Consider the following 25,726-nt stretch of genomic DNA (forward strand, 5'->3'; position numbering starts at 1 on the left):
ATCTCTATACACTAGAGTTTTTCGGGCTCAGACTGATTCCTTTTCAGCTACTCTACACTTTTCTTCTAGTATACCATTCATTCCATGGTATCATTCAATGTAGGATTTAAATATAATCTACAAGCTCAAGGTTTCCAAACTTATGTATCCCTCCCAGATTGCTCCCCTGAGCGCTAGGTCATTCCATCTAACTGCTTATCCAGACTTTTTACTTGGGAGACCTCACAAGCATCTCAAATTTAATACATCCAGGCATTTCCCACAGCACCCATTTCTGCACCTCCAGACACGCTAGATGGGACACATCACCGTCCATGTAGCAGCTGTAGCCTAAACTGAAAGCTCTTCTGGGTATCACTTTCCCTTGTGAAATTCCCTGGTCCAACTCACCAATCAGACACAGCAATTCTGCTTCTAAAATGCACCTTCTGTTTGTCTCTTGGTCTATCTCCACTGCCACTTCTCACCATGACACATGGGCTCGGATATGCAGTAACATCCTAACTGGGCCTCCTGCCTCCATTCTCATCCCCATTTAGTCCAGGCTCCATTCTGCTGGTGGAGTAAACCTTCCCCATAGAGGTCTGTTCACTTCTCTGCTGCAAATGATTCACTGCCTTCTCACTGCTTTTAGGATAAAGGTTCCCATGGTCTAGTCTCTGTCTGTTTGCCCAGCTCATCTTATACCCCTTTCCCCCTGGCACCAAGCTCCAGACAGATTAGCCTCTCATTTCTCTGAACCAAATTCATCACATGTTTGGCCTGCCTTTGGGCTTCTCCCAAGCCCTCTGCCTAAAAATCATCTTTATCCCATTTTCAAGTCTTAAAGTATATGTTGCCTCTTCCAAAAACTGTTCACTTGTTTTTTTACCTATCTTCACATGCCACTGAAATCAGTTTCCATTTTAAACCTTATTCAACTCTTTACTTTCTCATTCATTATACTCATAAAAATTTTGATTATACATTTATATGGCTGCTCATTGAAATCCACCCCTCCTCTTCTGCTGTAAACTCTGGAGGGCAGGGTTCATGTCTGTCTACATCTATGGGGTACACAGTAGGCAGTCAGTTAATTGAGTGAATGTTCTCATCTGCCAGTGAGAGTGTGTTGGGAGCAACTTGTTCCTAAAATTCATTAAAGTACCCAGTTTGTGAATGATTTCAAAGTCAACTAAGTCAACTATGGCTGGAGTCAAAGTTACTCCTTTAGAAATTTCACGTTATTCTTTTACATTCCAACATGGATGGGCTTTCCTGGAACACACACAAATGTCACGGGATTGCAAACCATCAACAACGGCTCCTGCAGCCATACTGGGCTAGGGGTGCCTATCCTTTGGCCTCAGTTCAGGACGTGGCTGAAACACTCAACCAAATTAATGTGATGAGCATCTCTATGGGGCCAAAAGTGATACAAACATTGTAAAAGTCGCTCAGTCGTGTCCAACTCTTTGCGACCCCATGGACTACACAGTCCATGGAATTCTCCAGGCCAGAATACTGGAGTGGGTAGCTGTTCCCTTCTCCAGGGGACCTTCCCAACCCAGGGATTAAACCCAGGTCTCCCACAATGCAGGTGGATTCTTTACCAGCTGAGCCACCAGGTAAGCCTGATATGAGTATTTGAAACACATGATTTTTGCAGTGTGTGGCTATCTTACTCAATGTCAGATTCTTCTCCTGATTTCTTTCTAAGCCCCATCTCTGCCTTTTCACCCCACTGTCACCCTCCCCCCACCAACACAGCCTCTCCAGTATGTCACACTAGAGATACAACAGACAATTTGTTATTCCTCAAGCACACTCTTCCCAATCCATGCTCTTCCCCCTGCCTGGGATGCTCTTCCCCCACTGGTAGAATTTTCCTCTCCAAGTCCTAAGGGCATTTCTCCTCCTTTGCAAAGTCTTTCTTTCCAAAGTTAGTCTTTCTTGCTGCATGTCGTTTGTCACCACCACCTACTGTAGATCTGATGGCCAAATACACTGTCTCTTTCTTCTTCACTCTCCAATTCCCTACGGTGCTCTGCATGAGATTTGACTTTTGCCTTGTTCTGAACTCCTTTGGGTACTCCTACTCCTTTGGAACCCAGAACAGACCATGTGTTCGAGAACAGCTTGCTGAATTAAACAGGATAAATACATTCTGCTGTGGTTATATACATAGCGTTTCCACTAAACACTGACCAGTCTTTCATCAAGATATGTGAGAAGCTTATGTAACAGCATGGTTTCTGATCATCAGGGAAGGTCTGCGCTAGCACCTCCCTGTTCTACTTACTCTCTATTTCCAACTTAATGAACTAAGTCAATGAGAGAGTCAGTGGGTCATCTCTGTTCCGACTGGTAGAAGCATTTCACTAAGGCATTAATTCTATCAACAAAGACTTTTCAAACGTCTTCTGCTTTACTTGCACAAATATTTCAAGTCTACAATCTCTGAGTAGGATTATCGGGACACGTCCATGAATCATATATTCCACTTTGCAGCATAAGCACAGCCTCAGTTTTCCCATCTGCAAAATGCAAATAATTATGCCTTCCACTGGCAGAACTATCCTGAAGAGTAATGTGATAAGAACACTTACAGGAACTCAGAATAAACCTGTCAGAGAAATGTCAAGAATTATTATGCTGCTATTTTTGTGTGTGGTTTTTGTCACTTTCTTAACAGAGCAAAGGAAAAGTATAACCACTAGGTTAAAATAATTCCTATCAAAAAAGGAAAAATCCCACTCACTGCCAATGTGCTAGGGCATCAACCAGGGTGATAATTATATTACCATGGGTTTGGGGAAGAATCCCATATTTTGCATAATATTTTATATTAGTATCTCTCCAGCCTGGAGGCAGAGTTCCTAAAATTCAAAGTCGCATTGTATCAATGGGAGAATTTTAGCAGTATATTAAAAACTTCATTGCGAATGACCTTTCTTTGCGTAACTTCCAGGAGAACATAAACACTTTTTGTTTCATCCTTATGATAATTGTTAATGTATTTATAGAAAAATCAGTTAATTTAAAAGTAATGAGCCCTTCATTTACCAATTTAAAAAATTTTTTTTGAGCATCATCAAAAAAAGTTTTGAGCATCATCATTTAATTTGCAGGATTTAAAACAACAATGATTAACAAAGACTGATTATCATCATTATCATCTTAAATTAGGCTAAAAATGTGGCCTATGAGAAAGAAAGCTGAAATAAAAACTACAGGAAAATAAACACTGAATTTTCTGTTATGGAATTAACTAAGGGATGGACTATGCTATGCTGTGTGTGTGTGTGTGTGTGTGTGTGTGTTTGCAAGTGCACTCAGTCACATCTGACTCTTTGAGACCCCATGGACTATAGCCCGCCAGGCTCCTCTGTCCATGGAATTTTCCAGGCAAGAATATCGGAGTGGGTTGCCATTTCCTCCTCCAGAGGATCTTCCCGACCCAGAGCTCGAACCCGAGTTTCCTGCCTCTCTTGCATTGGGAGGCGTATTCTTTACCACTGAGCCATCTGGGAAGCCCAGGACTTATGCTAAAATCCTTTTAATAAAATTATTCTTTCATCATTTAAAAGAAACATGTGAAAACCTCACAGAAGTTGAAATACACTTCAGAGCATGGGATCCACATGTCTGTTCACTATATTTATATCATGTTACAGAGGTAAATACTTCTAAAGCACAGAATTAAGTGGACTAGGACCCACTGTTCGGCTCCCAAAGCTCACTCAACAGAGGGTTGCTGGACACATTTGAACAGTTCTTAAAGAGTCCAGCAGAGGGCGGAAGTGCACAACCACAGCACCCAGCACAGCCTTTGGGCCCTCTACACGTGTCTTACCAACTCTAATCAGGTCATGGCAAAACAGGGATGTTATTTGTTCTTGCTTTGGCAGTCTTTAAGTGGTTTCCAGGTGAAATATTTTTAAATGAGAATTCTTCCAGTGATTTGACAAAAAGAGGAAGAGTTAAGTACAGGTTAGAGGCCTTCAGTCTTTTGCATGGCTTAGCTCCAGGCTTTCAGAGGCATTCCCAGGAAATGGTGGTGGCATTACCACCCAGTCTTCAGAAACAGACTTGCCTTTTTCTGTTTTCCCCTCAGTATATTCTTCCATATTTTTTTCTCCCTTAAAACATCTAGTGATGAGGTCTATAAAATAAGACACTTGGAGAAACCACACAGAACCTCAAGAAAAGTTTACCTTCTAGTAATTATTTTATAAACATGTGACATCAAGTGGATTACAAGTACTATTACTGCTGTGCTACAACTGCAACCAATTAAGGCTGTATTCGGACAAGAGTGAAGCCCTGATAATTACTGATTTAGAGACTCACTCTATAGGTCTGTGAGTCTATTTATGTTAAGAGAACTAAACTAAGAAAACTGTTCGCTAAGAACCACTTTACTCACACAGTTGATATTTTTACTACAATCTAAATATTCTTAATAATAATTCATTTCAAAGTATAGATTTTATATGAAGAATAGGATAGAAATATTTATTCAACTCCCTTCTATGTTAATTCCAGATATGCTACAGTATTTAAGAAAATGGGTAAGAAACCTGAAAAGTCCGCCCAAGTGGATTGGGATCAGAATGCTTCTTTAGGATAAAATTGTTATTCATCTATATTGACCTTTAAGTCACTATTACAGGATGAAAATTTTGACTTCAAACTAAGAATTCAATGGACAGTCTTCTCACTAAAGCTTAAATCACTCCTGGTTCTTTTTAAAAAAAATTTTTTTTTGGATCCTCTAGCAAAGTTTAATTTGCAAATATTATCCCTGCGTTTAGCTCAGATTAAAAGGTCAAAACCCCAGCCATTTATGGTGAATCTTTGTGTTTGTACGTGTATATAGGTCTGTGGTCAGGCAAATGGGTAAAAACATGGAGGAGGGTTGGCATGTATTGTATTTTTGCTTCTTCACTTTTATCTGATGTTTTACATCAGACTCCAAAAGAGGACTCTGGCCTCCACATATGGAGGCCGGCTGGTGTCATGTCATGTAAATCAAACTGGTCTCAGGGTAACTGGGTTCTAGGTCTTTTTCTCATTAGTCCTGCCACCTTGGGAAGTCACTTCACATTTGGGGGGCCTCAGCTTTCTCATCTGTAAAACAATCAACTGGATGCGGAGATCACTAAGACTCCTTTAACCTTCAAGATTCTATGATTAATAGAATTCATTTCTTAGTAGAACGACAGAGTTAAGCACCTTAGCACCTACTATTATCAGGCACTGGCTTAGAAATTGAGGATAAGAGGTTTCTATATTTGTGAACTTGGTGGAAATTGAGAAGGATGGCAAAAGAGAGAGAATGGATGTAAAAATATGAGTAGAGGATTGCTTTAATTTGAATAGCCTCATTTTGTTTTTTTGTTTTTGTTTTTTTAGTGCTCTGAATAGGAATAGAAAAAAAAAGGTTAGTATTTACTGGAATTGCTATTTTTAGGTCATTCAGGGTTAATGACAAGTTTCAAATGTCACACATAAGAGGTCTTCTTTACATAAACAATTTTACACAGTTTGTGTAAATACGAGAAACCCAAAGCCCTAACTGCTATTTGCTTCTCATAGGTTCAGTCGGTCACTTAACTCTACAGAATATTTGGCTTTAGAATCCTAACCGTCTTTAGCTATCTTCCCGAGTAAGGTAAATTATCTAGATAGCTAGGACAATGACAAGTTTCAGGCTGTATTTATCGTACCTTTGAAAAAGCAAACTAGATGCCACCAAACAGCTTAAAGGAATGAGAAAGAAAGCACATGACCGGAGGGCACACGGACACAGGACTTGGAGCTGTCAGGGCACGCACCTGTTGGAATGAACGCGGTGTGCTGCTGCAGCTGCGCACTGGTGAGAGCCTGCTGGTACTGCAAGACGCTGGGGTTAAACACGGTGCTCGCACCGTTGCTTTTTTCAAGTGCTTGTCTCTTTGGTAAAGGATGAAGAGCACCAGGAGGGAAGGCCTAGAAGTGAAGAATCGGATAAGACATGTATAACTCAAAGTAAACACACCTTCAGTGTCCACAGAGATCATCAATTGCAACAGACTTTTTAAAAATGACAGCTAAGGAGATGCCTCTGCCATGCACCTTAATTTAAACAGCGGCAATGTCGAATGAGTGAGAACTTGTTATTGCGAGCGAAAGCATGACTTCGGTAACCCCAAAACGGTAGCATCTTAACTAAGGAAAAGAAAAACTATCAAGCAACAACAGCGAAAAATGACTTCAGCTTTTAAAATGAGTTAAACTATTCTAAGGGGGGGAGGGGGAGGAAGCATTTGTGTTATGAATATTAATACCTATTCTTTTCTTTAACTAAAAATGGCAATTTCTTGAATTTAAAGGTTAATTAGGATTATCATGAGCATTTTTTACGAGCCAAGTAATTTAAATTTGCTTCACTCTTTTGGAAAAGGTATTAAAATTTGTTAGGATTAATTTATTCCACATATTACATATGAAAATGAGATGGCTAAACACCTTATTGAATTTTTCTCATTAAACATAATGATTGTTTGCAACCGATATTTTACAAGTAATACAAATCTCGATGGTTCTCTGAAAAGCTACATGCAAAGCGAAAGGTGAAAGGTCAAAGTACCAGGTCTACAGATGCTTCGAGAGGTCGCTTCATTGCTTTGGCAGTCGACTGAGTCTTTTAATAACAGGCAGCGAGCACATGATGGCAGTGGGCCAATGGGATTCAAGCGAATTAACATACAGGTAAACAGCAAGCAGAGGTGCATCATGGGAACGGCATTGCATTGTGGATAGGTGAGAAGGAAAAAAATATTCTGAATGCAATATACAACGTACAAAACACTAGGCATGCACAACAACAAAAATGTTCTCTAAAGAAATGAATATTACACCTTAAATTAGTATTGAAGCAAAAATGCATCTACTATACCTTAGTTAAAAGCATATAAGAGAGTAAAATATAGATGTTTGAAATTCAGGAAAGTTAATTAAAACAGCAGCTTGCATACACACCATAAGCATTTTTATATTGCTTCAGAAAAAAATGCAAAACTTTCAAGGGCCACAGGATTGAAGAACTTCTGATAAGTTAGTTTTCAAATATAAAATAATGAATGCACTATGTATAAGATCCAAGTTGAAAAAAAAATACGTCTTTAACTTTCATAAACGTAAGTTTTAATGACGATCTAGCCTAACAAAATGAAGTGGCAAACTGAGACAAACAATTCAGGCAAAAAAATATTCAAACACAAGATTATCTAGGCAAAACGGTTTGGGTTTGGATCTTAATTTTTTGTCTGAATTATGTGGATAATTGTCTCAATTTTTCTCTTCACTCTGCTAGTGTGGATCTGGCAATATGCAGTAAGCTTCCAAACTTAGCAAGTTTTGAATTTGAAGAGTAGGTTTCTCAAATTTCCATTTCATTCCACCGTATGGTTTCTAATGACTAACTTATCTTCCATTCTGTTTTCCACCACATTTGAAATTTCTGTTCAATTTATGGCAAACAACTTACCGGGATTACACTGAGAAAATACCCTTTAAAGGGTATTGGGTGTCCTCGGGTATCAAAATAATTTTATCTAATAATTCTATTCGTACTTTTAACTACAATCAGTGACCAACCCACTTAATGAGAGGTGGAACTCGTGGCTAGAACAGTACAATAGCTAAAAATAGCAAAAACAGCTAAAAAATAGCAATGAACTGCTTGGAATGTAAGAAGTAAGATCATATCTTTAACTTATAACCATCCTTTGGGCAGATAGTTTCATATAAACAGCTGAAATAATAATAAATAGTGATTGATTTAGACCACAATGAGAAAATCTTCCTGTTCCTTGATAACTGTTGTAAGAAATCTAAAAATTTTATGATGGAATTCTATGAAAATAAAGTCAAAGGAATAGCTCCAATGCAAAAAAAAAAAAAAAGAAAAAGAAAAAGAAAAGAAATACCCCTTTTCTATGTTTAGCACAATAGGTAAATCCCCAAGGCTTGTATAACAAATACAAAACGTTTTATTCTAAAGCTCTGAGTTACAAGTATGGCATTTGGAAGAAAATGGGATAGTATTTAGCCCTTAAAATAGGAACAATGAATGACATTTTCCTTGGCCAATAAAGAGCTGTTCTTCATCATTTTATGTTTCAGGATTAAAAGTATGAAAGTGACGGGAGATAAAGGGCTAATGGTGAGTTGGTGGCGGGGGACTAGAAATAACGTGGAAAGGACTGTAGGGAGAGAAGAGGTTTAGAATGGCCAATGGAAAAGATGTTTTGGAAGGCAGTCTGGATAGAGGCCATCACAGAGAAAATCACTGTTCTACAGGCAGAACTGTGAACATCTGAAAAAACCAACAAGATTCAGAACAAGAAAGCTTTGCATATTCTTTCCTCCAATGTCAGTCTGCCACGATGTAATTTTCATGATACCACTTTTTTATTCCAATATATTTTTACATTGCTAGATAATAAAATTTTTTTTTTTGCTTACAGTAGCCTATACTAACTACATAAGGCTCCATAGCCTGTTCTCATAGAGTGCACTAACATTAACTGGATCAAACAAAGGGAACGCGTCAGTCACTCAGTCGTGTTGGACTCTGCGACCCCACGGACTGTAGCCCACCAGGCTCCTCTGTCCATGGGGTTCTCCAGGCAAGAATATTGGAGTGGGTTGCCATTCCCTTCTCCAGGGGGGTCTTCCCAATTCAGGGATCAAACCTGGGTCTCCCACATTGCAGGCAGATTCTTTACTGTCTGAGCCACAGGAAAGCTTATTAACTGGATGGTTAAACTCAAAATCATTTTGGCCTGGACTTTCTGGATTCCATTCTTCCCTTCACTTTTTCAGTCCTTGGGAGATAAAGAACACACCTACTCTTGGGTTGATCTTTTCTGATATGCTAACTAGAAGAGTGATTATGTCTCTAAAGCCTGGTGCTCGTGAACAAAATTTTGAACAAAAGATCATTTAACGAAGTCTCCGAGTAGAAAAAGAGATATTAAGTATTTCTCCCTAGGATAATCACCTGAAAGGCTAATGTTCTCTTTTTTCCAATCCGCATTTGATGAATGTAATTTCCATCGAAATTATAATAAACTAGGAATTTAAAGATGCTGAGAGCTCTAAAGTGAGCTGGACACGGAGAGCATCTCTCTTTCTACCACTCACTTGGGTTTCTTTACTAGATGCAAATATCTTGTCTTTTCAAGGAAACACACAGCTCCTGGAGTGGACATATAAATATCTTGCATGTCTCACGCTCTGAGGGATATGTGTGGAATGTATTTTAAAAACTGTATGGGTGAATAATCACGTTATAATGTGCCTTTGTAGTACACAGATGTTCTGTTTTAGAGGATATTATGTGACTGCAGCCATTATGTTTACCTATATTGAAAAATCTTCAGGCTTAGAGCAGACCTCAGAGATCCCCAAGGCCAGTGAACCTTGGGAGCATCCTTAGGCACCTACGCAGAGAACCAGATTCTCTTTAATTGAGCCCCTACTATGTGCCAGATACTGAGCATCCATTCTAGCTGGCTTCACCACCATTTCTGATCCTCTGTCCCCTCTCCGAGCCTTCTCTATAGCGTGTGTGCATGTAGCCAGGCATTTCATCTTCTGGATCAAGGAGCAAGCCAATTTCAAGGCAAGCGAACCAACTGCCCGGCCTTAGAGGTAAAGACCAAATCTGAGGAGTCAAGAATCGTGGACGACAGTAACCAGAGCCGCCACTTCAATGCAGAAGAAAGGGATATGGACAAGTAGGATGGAATTCAAAGTTCCTGAACATGTTTTCGTGACTAGCTGATGGCAGCTGGTCTTGTTTCCTTTTACAAAAGAAGTATCTTCTGGTGCAGCCCCATTTTGGTGTGTGTGTGTGTCTGTGTGTGTGTGTGTGTCTGTGTGTGAAGAAAGACTGTTGTCTTGAAGACCAGATATCCTTTGTGTTAAAATTACCAAAGAGAAGCTCTGACTTATTTTCACATTTGAAAAATTCTGGTGAGAATGATGCCCATGTTTTAAGAGGTACTGTACAAATATAAGGCTCTAAAGGAAAGAGATGCCTCTCTTTCTGGACTCAAAGCTTTGAATTCATTTTCAGGGTCCAATTAATCAAAAAAGCAGAAATTCCTGGACAACAGTAAAAACTACACTACAGAAATTCTTGGAGTTCAGGCATGGAACCCAGGTGAATGGAATACTAATATCTTCTGGCTGCAATCATCACACCCATTCATTCTCTTAAATAAAATAATCATTTTTCCTTTATGGTGCTGAGTAATCTTGTTACTAGAGTAAGAAGACTTTGACTTCATCCAACTGTAACTGGTTTCAAATGAGCCTCTCACTTTCAAAATACACTGCAGATTCAGTAACTTTCATGTCATTGTCAGAAAGAACCTGATGCGTTTGTTCTGAAACTACATTCCTTCGGGTTGTCTTTGTTGATGCTGCAAGCCCACCTGAAGTATCAGAACTCCAAGCCCAGCACAGTGTAACAATCGAGGCAACTACAGCAACTAAACATACTGACATCCACTCTAACAGCCTTTGTGCATTCTGATGAGAAGGGTGTGCAACTGCACGGAAAAGGGCACGTAGATCGGCAATTTAAAGAAATCAGGTGGTGTGTATAAATGTAATGGCATTTCTTCTCTTATCTCCATCAACCCAGGTCATCTACCATTGACTTATTCCAGGTACACTGCTCCTTCAATGATTGAAGAACATATTGATTATGTAGATGTTAGGACTGCCACTTCTCTCCTTCAATGATTGAAGAACATGTTGATTATGCAGATGTTAGGACTGCAGGTAGTGTGTGTTGTGTTAGTCGCTCACTTGTATCTGACTCTTTGCAACCCCACAGACTGTAGCCAGCCAGGCTCCTGTGTCCACGGAATTCTTCAGGCAAGAATACTGGGATGGCTTACCATTCCCTTCCTTCTCCAGGGGATCTTCGCCACCCAGGGATCGAACCCAGGTCTCCTGCTTGCAGGCAGATTCTTTACCCTCTGAGCCACCAGGGAAACCCACTTCCAGGTAACAGGCAGATAAATCAAGGCTCAGATAACTCAGATAAATTCAGAGCTCAGCGCTAAAGGTTAGTACCCGTGGTTTGTTGTATTTAACAGGTATCTAAGGAATAAGGACTGATTTTTTCATAGTTCCAGAAGCTGGACCCCATGATGCATTTCCATCACGTCATGGAGGACAGTTATCCCTGTCATTTACTGAACTCCAAGCTCCCCGAGGGCAAGGAAAACTGCCTAATTTATTTATTCCATCCACCAAGTGCCCGATGAGCGCCAGGTCTCACGGATTATCCAGTGTCTATCACACATTAAAACACACCGAACGTCAAGCCAGAGATCTCACACCACAACAGATTAATTCTACAACCCTGTGCGGGTGGTGCTCAAACTTTGTGGCACAACGGACTCCCCGGGAGCTGGAAAAGAAAAGACGCATGCCCGGGCCACACCCAAACCAATTAAATAAGAAAGGGGGAAGTGGCTGTCCTCAAAAACTTTCACGTGCCCTCAGGTAATCCCAGACTACAGAAGCCTGGCTAGTGCAGTCCACGGAGCTGCAAAGAGTCGGACTTGATTTAGCGACCGAACAACAACAACGTGTTCTAGGCAGGTGCTTCTCAAACGTATACAATCCACCTGGGGATGTTTGGAAATTTAAATCCTGATCCCAAAGGTCTGGGGCGGGGGCCTGAGTCGAGCTTTAACAGGCTCCCAGAGGTGCTGGGGAGGCCTGTGTCTGTAACTCAGGGGACTTAGGGCTAGCTTCCAGGCCTTTTATTATTATTGTTTTTTTTTTTCAAAGCACCATCCATACAGCTCCATCTTCATCTGTTTCATGACTTGATGTTCTGCATAAATTTTCTTTTAGGGAGAGAGCGAGTTTGCAGCATGGCCTTTGTAATAAGTAACAAGAAGTGGGGAGCAAAAAAATGGGGGCAGTGGCTCCCGGCCCGGGTCCATCCTCCGCCCGGTTCTTCTCTCTCCCCGGCTCCGGGCCGCCTCCCTGGTCCTTCTAGCCCCGTCCTGCCCGCGTCCGCGCTCCGAGAGGCGCGCTGGGCTTGGGGAGGGGCCCTTGCACCCACCCCCAGCTTCCCTGCGCCCGCCTGAGGGATTTACTTATTGTGCTGCGAAGGGAAGGAGGGAGGAACGGAACAAAACGAAAACGAAACGGGCGGGGCGGGGAAACCACAACAGGACGGAGGCAGCGGAGCAGCGGGAGCGCCAGCCGGCCCCGCTCCCGGCGGCGAGGCGCGCGTGCGCGTGCCCGCGCGGAAGGCGCGGCTCCGGGCGCGCGGGCTTCGGGGAAGGTGCGCGGCGCGCGCGCCCCACTTACCATGACTGTGGCCGCGGCCGCGGCTGCCTGGGCGGCCACCGCGGCCTGGTTGGCTTGGTGCTGCGCAGCTTTGATTTTGGCCTGCAAGTGTGCAGGAGGGTGAAAATATTTGCATTTCTCCCTCATGCAACGCCCCTTTATGTAATCCATACAAACGGTTACGCTGTTGTCGTTTGTGTCGACCATGGTGCTGTCGGCGGGGTGTGCAAAGCGGCAGTCGGTCTCTCCCCGGGCACAGTTTCCTCGCTGGAACTCCCTGCAGACCTAGGACACGGGGGGAGAAGAGCATGTGATGCAGTTTAAAAAAAAAAAAAGAAGAAGAAGAAGAAGAAGAAGATGCTTTCCCGTTCTTTGAATGCTGGCTTTTGTGCCATTTACAATCAACATTCGATTATCCAGAACCCAAGTCACTGGAATCCCGGGCAAACTATGATCACTAGAATTTTGCTTCGCCCTGTTTGCTGAGGTGAGAATCTGTATTGAGCAAGGAAGTAAAAATCTACACTTTAGCTAAGATAACAGAAAAATCAACAAGGCTCCCATTGTTCTTGGGTTTTATTTATATTTATTTACTTTTATAGAGAAGGGAAGGAAGGAAATAAAATATATATATACTAATTCAGAGATTATATACACACACACATATATATGTATAAAATCTGGTCTTCTGTATATAACTACATCTCCTACCATGACAACTCTGGGAAGTTGCGGGGTTTTTTGCATGCAGGGATTATTTCACCAAGGATCCAGCCACAACATCATAGCTGCACAATTCCAAAAAGAATTAAGGAGAAGTGACAAACTTGTTTCTCCTCCCTGAGGACGGGAAGTGGGGGGCAGGGTGAATGTGAATACTCCCGTTTTCCCCCTATATCTCTCCTGCTGTACAAGATAAGGTGGGCTTCTAATCATGGATTAGAAGAACTATGATACCCAAGACACCAAAACTTTCATTTCAGTCACAATATTATTATTTTTGACAATAAAGAAAAGATAAAAAGGAGAGAAATATGGGAAGAGATAAAGCAGGGCCTGGGAGAAGGAAGTAGGATAGATTTTGAAGTGTTGATGTTTCTTTTTCTTATTCTTCAGTCCTTAATTATCCTGAAATCTCTAGTAACTAAAATGCTCCATCCTCTGAGAATTCCCATGGATCAAGAGTTAACGGTATAAAGAAAATTTTCCTTGGAATTTAAAGAGTATTCTTAATCTTGCCCTAAATATCAATAACATGAAATAACACAAATAAGAAACAAGTTATAAATATCTGTATCAGAGAAAAATTATTAGTGAAATGGTAATTTCTTCTCAGGCTCTACATCCAGTGTTGATGTGCTTAAGTGGTGGTTCACATCTTGATCACTAGTGACTTATAGGAAGGGTCACTGAAATGACACTGGAAGCCTTGTGAGAGTCAAAGATACTTGGGAAATACAGTTTCACTGATCAGTGGCCAGGCAAGTTTGAAGGCCAAGCAGATAAATCACAAAATTATTAACTGTTTCCTTCTACTTTGGATATTATCCAGCATTCCATCTTTAGCTCATAAAATGTACAAAAGAAAAATTACTAAGCCGTTCCCACAGACTGTGAGTAAGCCTCCCCTTGTAAGTGGAATGACTCGTGGCTGAGACTGCATTGGGTGTAGAGCATTTACCTAGGGGCTCTGTGTGCAACCGACTTCATTCCTGCTTTGAAATAAATTGCAAGCTGCTTTGCTAAAGTCCTCGTGAATCACTTTTATATATGTCTTTGTCTGCCAATCCTGTTGGGAAGGACAACTTGTTCCCAACTCGACTGATTTAATTTGTTTTCTAAACCACACAGTCACGTACTGAACACGAAAGCTTCACAGGTCCACCAGGTGGCGCCCCAAACACTTTTCCAGTCCCGTGAAAGGTCTGTTCAATAATCACAGGGGTAGGCTGGATCAAAACAGTAGCGATGGGAGTTTATAGTCTTTTCATTTGGGGATCCATATACTTCAGAAGGAAGCTGGTATTAGGCAACATTTTATCACTTTCAAGATTTATAGAGTAAATATTTAAACAAATGCACATTGAAAAAATCATTCTCGAATGATCCCAAGATAAAGCACAGTATATATCCTAATCTTACATATGTATCACCTAACTATAATTGGTGATCAAATTTAAGGAGCCCTTTGAAAAATCTATCAGATTCTTTATACTCCATATAAAATGCTCTATTAAATATCAGAGGATGGAGTAGTTAAGATAAATGGATGCCCTGATTAAAAAGAAATTAAACCCAGTAAAGTTAAACCCAGGTGAGCTGGTTTGACTCCTGATTTAAGAATTACATTTTACAAATATATGAATTTGTTTTCTTGACTTTTCTAGAAGACTTGAATGTCAGTTAAAGAAAATATCTCAAATCAATAATTAGACTCTCCCAGGCTCTAGTTCCCCGTGTTTACCCACATACAACCAGGGCTGGAGCGTGCTGGAGCAGCCATACTAGCTCTTAAAGTACTGAAACATGATCACACCAGTTGGTCTGTAGTCATTGTCCTACTTCCTCCCACCTCTGACCTGAGTGTCCCCTTCATCCTGGCTGCTGGCTTCCTAAACTGTTCATTCACAGACCTTTCCAAGATCCAGCAAAGGTTCATGCCTGACACAGCTGGAACCCTTGGGAGCCACTTCCATGACCCACATAGTGATTGGTTGTTGCATATTTTGCCTCTGAATACACATTCCACATGATCGATTTTTATTTGTATTGAACTTATTCTTTTCCCACAGACTAATTTCCTTTATACTTGGCCTTCAATTCAAACAGGAGAATTATGAAATACGCGACTTTTAGGTGAATCTGTGTGCGTGGCTGTTTTGCAAGACTGAATTGGTATCTCACAAGCATTCACTTCCATAGAAGTACACTGCTACCCCCAAAGGCATCTCAAAACACAAACATAATTGAAGTACCTCCAGTTTGTCCGTCCTGAGAAGTTTCTGAGTTGCAGTTGAGCCCGGGACAGTGACAGGTGGACTTCCGGGAACAATAACAGGTGTGGTGGGTAGAATTTCCGTTGGGACTAACCCAACTCCAGGGGTTACAGGTGCTAAGTAAGGAGCAAAGCTAATCGCCGTATTTGTCCCTATTGCGGGACCTACAGGAAAAGTGGGCTGTTAAAGGAAGATAACACAGGACAAAGACTTCTTTAGAATAAAACTTTAAAAAATCACCAGCAACATTTACTCACTGCATATAAGACTCTCTGTGTTAGTTGCAAAAATCAGTGCTGAACTGTGAAAATTCTTTAAGCCTCTCTGTTTGTGCTTAATAAAAATGAAATCCATATAGACCCTCTCTTTTCCAAACCAATGTAAACACAAAGGAGAATGTCATAGAAACCTAACTACAGGAACTGGCTTAAACTTTTATCCCCATGAAAGTGTTCTCAAGAAAATGGTTATTCCATTCCAGCGGCTCATCATTCCACACTAGTGAGTGTTACAACATGAAGACAGTAAAATTTATGGAACACTGACTCATGATCTTTGATGTGTTCTACATGTCTCTCAAAGGGAGAAGAGAAAACAAACACCATGAATATAGACTGATTTTCAGACTGATGCAGTTTGTACACTCTCAAGAACTGGGGATTATTTGGTATTTTATTTTGCTCAGACTTACCAGTATGCCTCCATATTCCATCACTAGCATGTAAAATCCCCAAATTGATAGGCAGTTTTCAGATAGACCTGCTATTTCTTGCTCTAGCTCAACTATGTCTAGATCCGGTCTTCTTTTCCTGAGAGGTTGGATGGGAAAGCTTGAACTTTTCTCTTGGCCATTAAAAGTTGCTTTGGTTTCCTAGGTCACAAAGTCGACGTGGCAGTGATAAAGGCACAGAGTACTCTGTTAAAACCTCTTTATCACCGTCCTCTTTGTCCAGGGATAAGACAAAATATACTAGAGGATTGACGGGATGATGGTTTTCAAAAGCGTCACCTGAAAGGATGCCTTTCAGAAAGGAAATAATGTACGTTTAAGAGAAGAACAAACTTGGCTTCACTTTAAAGGAGCTGATGTTAAAAATTCAAGATGCTAGATGAAGATTTTTCTTAGAATAAATTTTGCACTGATTTGGGACCGTATCGTTTTGTTGGTTTGTTTTTTGTTACTGGATGACTTTTAACCCATTCATTTTTAGGACCAGTTTTCAGATTTTTGCAATTACACATTAACGCAGTTTTCTAATATTGAACAACGCCGTTGGCCATGTCATGCTGCTTCTCTATTTGTACACTGTGGGTAACATTCGTGTTGTCTATTTATAGCTCTGAGTTGCGGAACATATGGGGAAAATAATAATCTGTGTGAATTAAACAGGTTTTTGTTGACAGCAGTAACAGAAAAATATCTCTTACAAATGATCGTGTTAGAAAACAGTGAATTATTGATAGTTTGTTCGGGGAGCTCTTAGAGAGGCTGAAAGTCTTTACTGAAGTGGCTGGGGGTGGGGAGGGATGGAAGAGTTGATTCTAATGGCCTGCGAGAGCTGCTGCCAGCATTCCCGCGAGGGGCTCTTAGATCTTTATGGCTCCGACATAAAATTCACTTTGGGAGAAAGTTGCAACATGAGGTCTCAACATGGGAAATTGATGGCAGCTAGGATTTTTTTCCTCCTTGACTTTCTACAAAATTTTATATGTGTATGTTTTCCATTTTCAACCCATTTGAGTCATAATTATAGAACGTTGTGGTTTTCAGTAACTGTAGCTTTTATAATTCAGTACCACTGAAAAGAAGCCAAGTGATTTAAATGGTATAAGGACGATATAATGTTAAGACTTAAGAGAATCAATTCTGAAAGGTCATAAATCACACAAAAAAGACCAGTGATTCAAAGAACCAGCTAGATCAGAAATGCCTGGGGGGAATTTCATAGATAGAGATATCACAAATTCTGACTTAACAGATCTGGGTTGAGGGGGGCCTTGAAATTTGCATTAAAATTTTTATTACATGATTTGATGTGCGGCCCAGTTTGAGGACCACTGTCATAATTGAGTGAAAATAAATATTAAGAAAACCTAGTACTAGTTGTGTAATTAACTCAAAGACTAATGATCAAAATAAACATTAAGAAAAAAGAGCCCTCCCCCATATCTCCATTTTTGACTTTCTATTGAATCAAATTCCCAATATCCCTCCCTTGTAGATCATTTGAAGCCCGGATCAGCATGGTGACAGAAAATCACGTTGTATCTTGACTGTCCAGGTGCTGTCAGAACCTCAAAATTCATTTCCCCAAACCTTTTGGATATCAACAAATGTCTTGCAATTAGCTAAATTTTGCTTTCTCAAATATGTTACTTGTTCATCTAATTTAATGATCAAAAAGGAATGTTGCAGTTTGTTCTACTGATGCAGAGCTGTAATAAAGTTCACGGAGAGTATTATTTAAAAGTAAAAACACAAATATGAGACAAAGGGAGACATGAATTCAAAATCCTGAGGTTGGCCAATTATTCATTTTTACCCTGGGCAGGAAATTTTTACCCTGAGCTTTTCTGTAGAAGGGAAGTAAAACTACTTAGCTGAAAGAGTTGGGCTGAGCAAGATGTTATTTCTTTCTTACTTCCCATAGTTGGATTTCAAAAATAGCAGCTATTATTAGTACTGTAAAAGTTAGTATTAATAAAGTCCCTCCCCAAAAAAATTATCCATTGATTCTATAACAGGAATGTAATTAGCACAGCAATATAACAATTGAGGTATAAAAATCTTATTAAGTGAAGGCAAATATAGTCTCTATTTTGAATATAGACTGGAAAAGTATATGTTTTCTTTCATGTGAAAGTTAAAAGTTCATAGACTTTATGAAGATAGATTCAATTAAATATTTTCTCCTTTTTCTTATCAAGAGTGTTTTTCGTTGAAGTTGAAAAGTTAAAAAAAATAGAGTGATTTTCAGAGATGGGCATTATATTATTATTGTTGTTGTTATTATTAGTGACAGTAATACCTTACATCTGTGAAAGGTTGGGCTGTTCTCAAAAGCGTTCTCACACACACTGTCTGCTTTAATCTCCTCAACACCTGCGAGAAGCGAGCCTGGCAGTGAGAACTGCACAGTCTTACAGGTGAAAGCAATTTAGACCAGAGGCTGCATGGATTACCCAAGGCCAGTGCTGCCAAGGTGGAGTCAAGGCAGAACACTGCTGACTCCTGGCTCGCAGTCTGGGGCTGTTCTGACTCCTCTGCCCTTACTAGATTTTGTTGGTAATTTCATAAAACAGAAGAGGAGAAAAAAATAAAATAACCCACCACGAGTTGCCCTTACAGACGTAAGTGTACAGAGTGAGCCTTGGTGGGGAGCCACATCCCACGGTCAGCCCAGGGCCTCCCGCAGACAGGAGGTTAGGGGTGCTCGGAACAGCTGCCTGCCTGGGAAAGTGGGTCTCAGATCCTGGATTCGAGCGAAAGTCTCAAGGTAGAGTGGATGCTGATGTCTGGATTTGGGTCTGAGTCGGGAGCTAGAAGAAAGGCAGCATCTCCAGGGGATTCTGCTCCTGTGAGCCCACCCGCCGGGGCCGGGAGGGCTGGCCCCGTGGTTCCTGGAGGGGCCCGTTGCCAGGTGGTCTGAGATCCATTTGGTCCTTGTCATTTCCCAGCACCAACTGCAGCGAGGCCAGAGGACAAGAGATGCAGAAAGTCTTCTAGAAGAAAATCACATCCGAAATGCTGGTCTTGCCGTCTTCCCTCTGGACTTCACCCCAAGAGTCTGTGTTTCTCTCCTTGGCTTCTCACTCTCCACTCTTCTTTCTCTGTAACTTACAGCAGTAGATGCGGTCTCAAAGATCACACACACACACACACACGCACACATGCACTTTGATATTTTGTAGTGGCCTGAAAGGATCAGGGCTGGGGAGGACTGACTAAGTGGCCTGACGTATCTTATGGCTCTAAAATGTGGTCGATTGCCTTTATAAGACAAGAACGTGAGAGCTCATGCATTTAGAAAGCTTTGACTTCAAAGGATAGGTATTTGGTACTTAAACTGAAAGTCCTAAAACATGGCATCTCTTGAGCCTTCTCCCTTTATTGCCAGGAGCATCTCTGGAGGGCAGAATGCTCAGTGCAAGATCTTGCCACTAAGGACTGGATCGCACAGGCTCTTAATCTCTGTCGTACTAAAGGCCACCCACCTGCCACTTTATTGTGAGTGTACGTGTGATGTTTGTGTGGGGGTCGAGGGCTGGGGCCGTACAGTTGGAAGGAAAGGAGAGAAGAACTGCTGTCATACCCCATTGGGAACTGGAGAAGGAAAAACTCCTCGGAGGAAAGGTGAATGAGACTTTGCAGACATAAATGAATTTGAGACAGAAGAGTTATAAGAGGAAAGAATCGTTGGCATTTTCATTTACTCAATAAATATTCATTGCTGGTACCGACATGGTGCCAGAACACTGTGTCTCCGTTTATTGAACTTAAACCCTAATGGGGAAGAACAAAGAAATAAAATCACAACTCATTTGTGATTTTACGGATAAGCAGAAATGAAGAGGCCTCACTTCTGAGATGGAGAGAAGATAGAGGCTAGAGATAGAGATTGGCGGTGGGTTGCAGCTGATAGAGTTGGAGTCCTTATGAATAAGATGAAGTTAAAATATGAAGATCAGTAGGAAGCTTCCAGCAAAACTAAAGGCCTTTAAGCAAACGGGAGCTTTGTGTGTTCACAAGCTCTGTGTGTTCACAGAGCTGAAAGTTTGGTTTGGTCTCAGTGGACACAGGAAGAGTGGCCTCTGATGAGGTGAGCTGGGTAGGGACTTGACCACAGATGACACTCTAAATAAAATCAAGGTTACATGTTTAGACTGTCTCCAGTGAAATGGGAAAGCATTGAAGGGTTTTAAGTAAGGGAGTGATGTTATACCATTTATGTGTTTAAAAGATTCCTCTGGTTGCTGTGCCCATTGGAATAAAGCAAGAGTTGTGGCTCAGTGGTAAAAAATCCACCTGCAATGCAGGAGACAGGGTTTCGATCCATGGGTTGGAAAGATCCCCTGAAGAAGGACCTACTCCAATATCCTGGCCTGGGAAATCCCATGGACAGAGGAGCCAGGTGGGCTACAGTCCATGGGGTCACAGAGAGTTGGACATGACTGAGCAACTAAGCAAATACCACAAGGAGGGTAAAGCCTATAAAGTATTTTGAAAGAAAGGTTGATGGCAGCTAAGATGAGGGTGCTGGGAGAAGAAGTAGGTGGACTTGAGGGCATATGGCAGGACCTGCTGATGAACTGGATGTGAGACAACCTGTTTGGTTTCAGTTTGAAACTGCTGGCTACCTTACTGAGATGAGAAGGTAGTAGAATGAAAAAATTGGTCTTAAGCATGTCAAGTTCCTGTGAAAAATCTGAAGGGGAGTCCAGTAGGAGGTTGGGTACCCAAACCCGGGGCTCAGAGGAGACATCTGGATTGGGAACATGCCTTTGGTAGTTCTCAGCCTTTAGATGACCCACAGCCACAGGAATTGATGAGACCACAAAGGAGCAGGTGATAGAGGCAGCCAGCACTGGGAACATCAGTGTATAGCAGCCTCAATACAGAGTAGAGGAAAGTGAAAGTCGCTCAGTTGTGTCCCACTCTGCAACCCCATGGGGATAGTCCATGGAATTCTCCAGGCCAGAATACTGGAGCGGGTAGCCTTTTCCTTCTTCAGGGGATCTTCCCAACCCAAGGATAGAACCCTGGTCTCCTTGAACTTGGCAGGCAGATTCTTTTTTTTTTTTTGGCAGGCAGATTCTTTACCAGCTGAGCTGCAAGAGAAGCCCAAGAATACTGGAATGGGTAGCCTATCCCTTCTCCAGCAGATCTTCCCAACCCCAGAAATCAAACCGGGGTCTCCTGCATTGCAGGTGGATTCTTTATCAACTGAGCTACCAGGGAAGCCTGAATAGAATAGAGGAAAAGAACGGGCAAAGAAGACAGTGGAGGAAGGCGTGATCAGAGAGGAAGGGGTGCGTCCCAGAGAGGAAGGGGTGCTCTGCAAGGGAGATGGGCCACGTGCTACTAAGGAGAGATTGACTGCCTGCTACCAAGAGGTCGAAAGAACAATGCAAGAGTCAGTGACTACCTGTTTAGCAATATGGAGGTCACTGGTGAGAGATTTCAGCAGATGAGAGATTTCAGGGCAGATGGAAGATAAAGGGTGTGAAAAAACCATCCGGAGCTCTTTAGAGAAGCTTACCCTAGAAGGAAACCTAAAAATAGAGTGGTACTTGTGACTCTGTTTAGCAATTTCTTTGTCTTGAGCAATTTCTGCATGTATTAGTTTCTCGAGGCTGGTCTAACAGATTCCCACCTCCTGGTGGCTTACACAACACGCATTTCTTCTTTCAGAGTTCCAGAGGCCATAAGTCTGAAACCAGTTGCACTGGGACAAAATTAAGGTTCTGACAAGACTGTGTTCCCTCTGGAGGCTCCAGAGAAGAAGTATCGGGTCCTTGACTCTTCCGTCTCCTGGTGGCTGCTGGCGTTCCTTGGTTTGCGGCCCCATCACTCCCGTCTCGGCCTCCATGAGCACATTGCCTTCCTCCTCTTCTGTATGTGTGTTAACTCTCCCTCTGCCTCTCTTATAAGGATGCCTGTGATTGCATTTAATCCTGGAGAATGTCCCCATCTCAAGATGCCCAACTCAATCACATCAGCAATAGACCCTATTTCCTTGGAAGGTTCTAGGACCTATTCTTCTGTCACTAATTCATTCCTGTGACTCTGAAATTACTTGTTTGTAGAGTCAATGACTTTTAAGTTTATTACATTTTTGCATCCCAATTTTTCTTGTGATTTAAAAACCTCTCTTAAAACATTTAAATGTAATACTTCTTTCTCATAGAGCAATCGTGATTATTGTCCTCTAATTAATATATGAGACAGTACGGAAACATAACTTTCAAAGAAAATTCAATTAACAGTTTAGAACATGAATGGAATTTCTTATTAACAGGTCATTATTGAGTACCAGGGTCAATCCTTACAGATTCTAAATAAATAAGAAGTACATGATTAAAATCAGTTGAGATATAATGCACTGTGACTATGTTGACCTAGGTGGTTCTCAATTTATTCCCATAGACATTATTTAATATGTATAACTAAATTATTTTAGCATTTAGGTAATTTAATAAAATAATTTATATGTGTGTATCAACAAAGAAACCATAAAATATACTTGTGAGTGGTTTTAAATAGATCCACTTAAATGCCTATGTGTGTGCTTAGTTGCTTGGTTGTGTCTGACTCTTTGCAGCCCCTTGGACTGTAGCCCGCCAGGCTCCTCTGTCCATGGGATTTCTCCAGGCGAGATTACAGGAGTGGGTTTCCATTTTCTTCTCCACGGGATCTTCCCGACCCAGGGATCGAACCTGCGTCTCCTGCATTGGCAGAGAGATTCTTTACTGCTGGGCAAACCAGGGAAGCCCTAAGATGTACTTATTTGGGACTTCCTCCAAGCAGCCTTTCCTGCCTCATCTGAAATCCAGTTCCCTGGGCCTGAACCTTGCTTTGCCTTTCCCCTGAGTCTGTCTACACCTACAAGACTGTAGCTTATTTATCTGAGGGTCCTCCACACCGGCACCTGCACTTTTTCACTCTGGGCAGAGCTGGTTCCTGGCCACTTGGTGCCACTCACTACTGTTGGGTAGAAACCTGGAGACGAGCAGAACCGCCAACCATCTACCCAGATCCTCTCCCCTCTTCCTGGACCGCCCCCACCTCCCCATCTCATCTCACAGACACACAATAAGAAAATACAACTCCCTGGTAGCTATCCTTTTTTCATTTAGCAGCTTTCAATAACAATAGAATTTTCATACAATAAAGACTGATTTTTAAACAATCGTCTTTTGTGTATGTACTTTTTTTTTTAAAAAGAGCAAATTTCACTCACTGCTTTTTTTTTTAAATTAGCTTGTTTTTGACAAATAATTTATAAATGTGAACAAACTTCACTAAAGGCAAAAAAAAAAAAAAATGCACTCCTTTCCCTCAGGACCTCATTCCTAAAGCAATTTCCAGACCTTTAAGGAAATACTTTCAAACACTGAAGTCAGGGAGAAATATTACACAATACATATTCATAGACTGAACTCCCTTGGCATTTAATCTTGCGGTCCTCACCACGGATGCCACACCCTCTGCAGGCCTCTGAGACAGGAGATGTGGGTGGCTGAGGCACCCTGGTTCAGTCTTCCTTCAGGTCCGGGGGGTGGTGGTGGGGAGTGGAGGAGACAGCAGAAAGCGCCCTGGTCAAGATGTCTGAGGTCTAGGCCCAGCTCTACAACCGATTAACTGCAGGACATTGGGTAAATCCATTAACTTCTCTGGTTTCATTTTTTCCCTTCCTTAAAATGATACCATTGAAACGAAATAATCTGTTGCATTGCTAAACATGTTTTAGGCATCAAAATCTCCTCTTTACATAGATCATCGATTCACATGCTCAATGGAGAACTATTTCCCTTCTAAGATAGCTCAAATATGGAGGTGACTGGTGAGAAAGAGCTGGAGTGACACAGATTTACCGGGTATCGATTAGCAATTGCCTTTGCCTAGAGTTTCCTCATGCATTTTTTTTTTCCCATTTGGATAATCTAAAGACCCTCTTTTCAGCATCTATTTAGCTTCAAAGCTTTTTGCTTTAATTGTAGTGAAAGAGACAAAGTAGAGAGAGGCCATTTTAGGTCAACGGTTGGTACATTGCCGGTACGGACACTTTCATCAGCAAGCCCGTCCTCGTTAGCTTCAGTGTACTCACCACGGGATGGAGTGGGGTTCCTGGAAACATAAATTGCATCTGCTGGGCAAGCATGGCTGCTGCAGTTTTTTGCTGGATCAAATTGTTCCTCCCATTAATTTCTAGTTGAGTTTTTAAGTGTGTGGGAGGGTGAAGATACTTGCAGTTCTCTCTTGAACAACGGCCCTGGGGGAGAAAAAAAGAGTTTTAGTTTTAGCACAGTTAGAAGTAGCTTTCAACTCTTTGTCAACCGTTTCACAATCACTTCATCTACACGAAGGTGTGTATCTGTGTGTCTGCGAGCACAGATGTGTTAGAATATACATCAGAGTTGGAACACACAATAAGCGGATTGGGCATTAGCTGATCATCAACCTTGCTCAAACCTGTTGAACAGAGAAGCTTCCTGAGATGTTACTGTTGTTCTGAATGGATTTTAACTCTGACAAAAGACCCTAAGGAAACGTGACTGCAGAGTCAAGTCGACCCTTCCAGGCAGTGTGGAGGGTGATCAGAGGAGCATATTTATTCTGCCTTATCAAAAGGAAGCTTTGAACTTGGTAGATGTGCATGCTGGAACGATGACAATATGTGAATAATTATGTGCCACATTTATGCTGTGGGGATAGTAATCAGCACTATCTGATTTCTTGAAATGTGTGCTCCAGGTTGGCTGAAGACATCCCTGATTTGAGTGATGGAAGGAGTATTAGTCTAGGAGTGGGCATTTCTTAGTAACTGATGCACAGGTGAACTCAGATGATCACCTGCAACAGATCAGCTTGCTACATGAACGCGGCCATCCATGTCCCTACCCAGCTCCCATGACAGTTATATAACATTTAATGTCAGGTTTTGATGTCATGAAGTGTGTACAACGAAAGTAACGCTGGGACATTCAAGTTGGCACAGTGAAAAATAAAACTAATTAGGTGACAGGTGTGCCTAAAGTCGGTCTTTGAAGAGTGACTGCAAATGGTAATTAATGTTTATACTGAATTCCCACCTTTTCCAAACTACCGATTGAAAGAATCATCTTGATGTGTGAATGATGCAATTTCTGGAGAAAGAATAACGAACTATGCTAACCAGCACGAGAATTGTCATTCCCTGAAGAATTAGTCTATTTGCAACCAAGAAAAGAGAATATGAGCTTGTTTACCAGATATAAAAGTAATTTTAAAAAGCGAGCTGGGTGGATCTGGAGACACAAATTTGTTTATAGTCATCCTAATTCTAAACATCTGGAGTTCTCACTCTGCCTCCCGCTTGTTTTAGCTGTGCGTTTGGCAGCGCGGGCTCCTTCCCAAGTGTGAATCTCCCAGTGCTGCAGTGCAGAAGGGCAGACAGAGATCCTGGTCTAGTCCTGGTGGTCTGAGCTCATAAGTCCGTGCTGTCCTGAGGCCCTAGTGTTTGCAACATGAGAAACTGTGCCACCCTCTGCAGGGAGGACACTGAGGCAGGTACAGGGACCCCAGAAGGAATGGGTCACATTACTGCTAAAGTAATTCTACACCCGTGGGCAAGGTCGGCGTGTCTCTAGGCTCAAGTTCATACTGTGGATGC

The 25,726-nt window shown here is 41.6% G+C and overlaps 1 protein-coding gene across 7 annotated transcripts in view; it reads right to left on the reverse strand.

Annotated features, from left to right (window-relative positions):
* The window catches only part of MBNL2 (muscleblind-like splicing regulator 2), a 161,756-nt gene that overhangs the window by 31,222 nt on the left and 104,808 nt on the right, over nucleotides 1-25,726 (reverse strand). For 5 of the 7 annotated variants that reach the window (XM_010831514.1, XM_010831512.1, XM_010831513.1 and 2 more), the window contains 5 exons: nucleotides 24,182-24,346; nucleotides 15,333-15,533; nucleotides 12,379-12,642; nucleotides 6,614-6,667; nucleotides 5,820-5,973 (listed from right to left, as the gene is read on the reverse strand). In XM_010831514.1, the coding sequence (XP_010829816.1) occupies nucleotides 5,820-5,973; nucleotides 6,614-6,667; nucleotides 12,379-12,642; nucleotides 15,333-15,533; nucleotides 24,182-24,346 (838 nt within the window). The remainder of the gene's footprint in view (nucleotides 1-5,819; nucleotides 5,974-6,613; nucleotides 6,668-12,378; nucleotides 12,643-15,332; nucleotides 15,534-24,181; nucleotides 24,347-25,726) is intronic. The other 2 variants (XM_010831518.1, XM_010831519.1) reach the window with 1 other exon arrangement.

This window comes from Bison bison, unplaced genomic scaffold (assembly GCF_000754665.1).
Source record: "Bison bison bison isolate TAMUID 2011002044 unplaced genomic scaffold, Bison_UMD1.0 scf7180017864527, whole genome shotgun sequence".
In the NCBI taxonomy this organism is placed as follows: domain Eukaryota; kingdom Metazoa; phylum Chordata; class Mammalia; order Artiodactyla; family Bovidae; genus Bison; species Bison bison.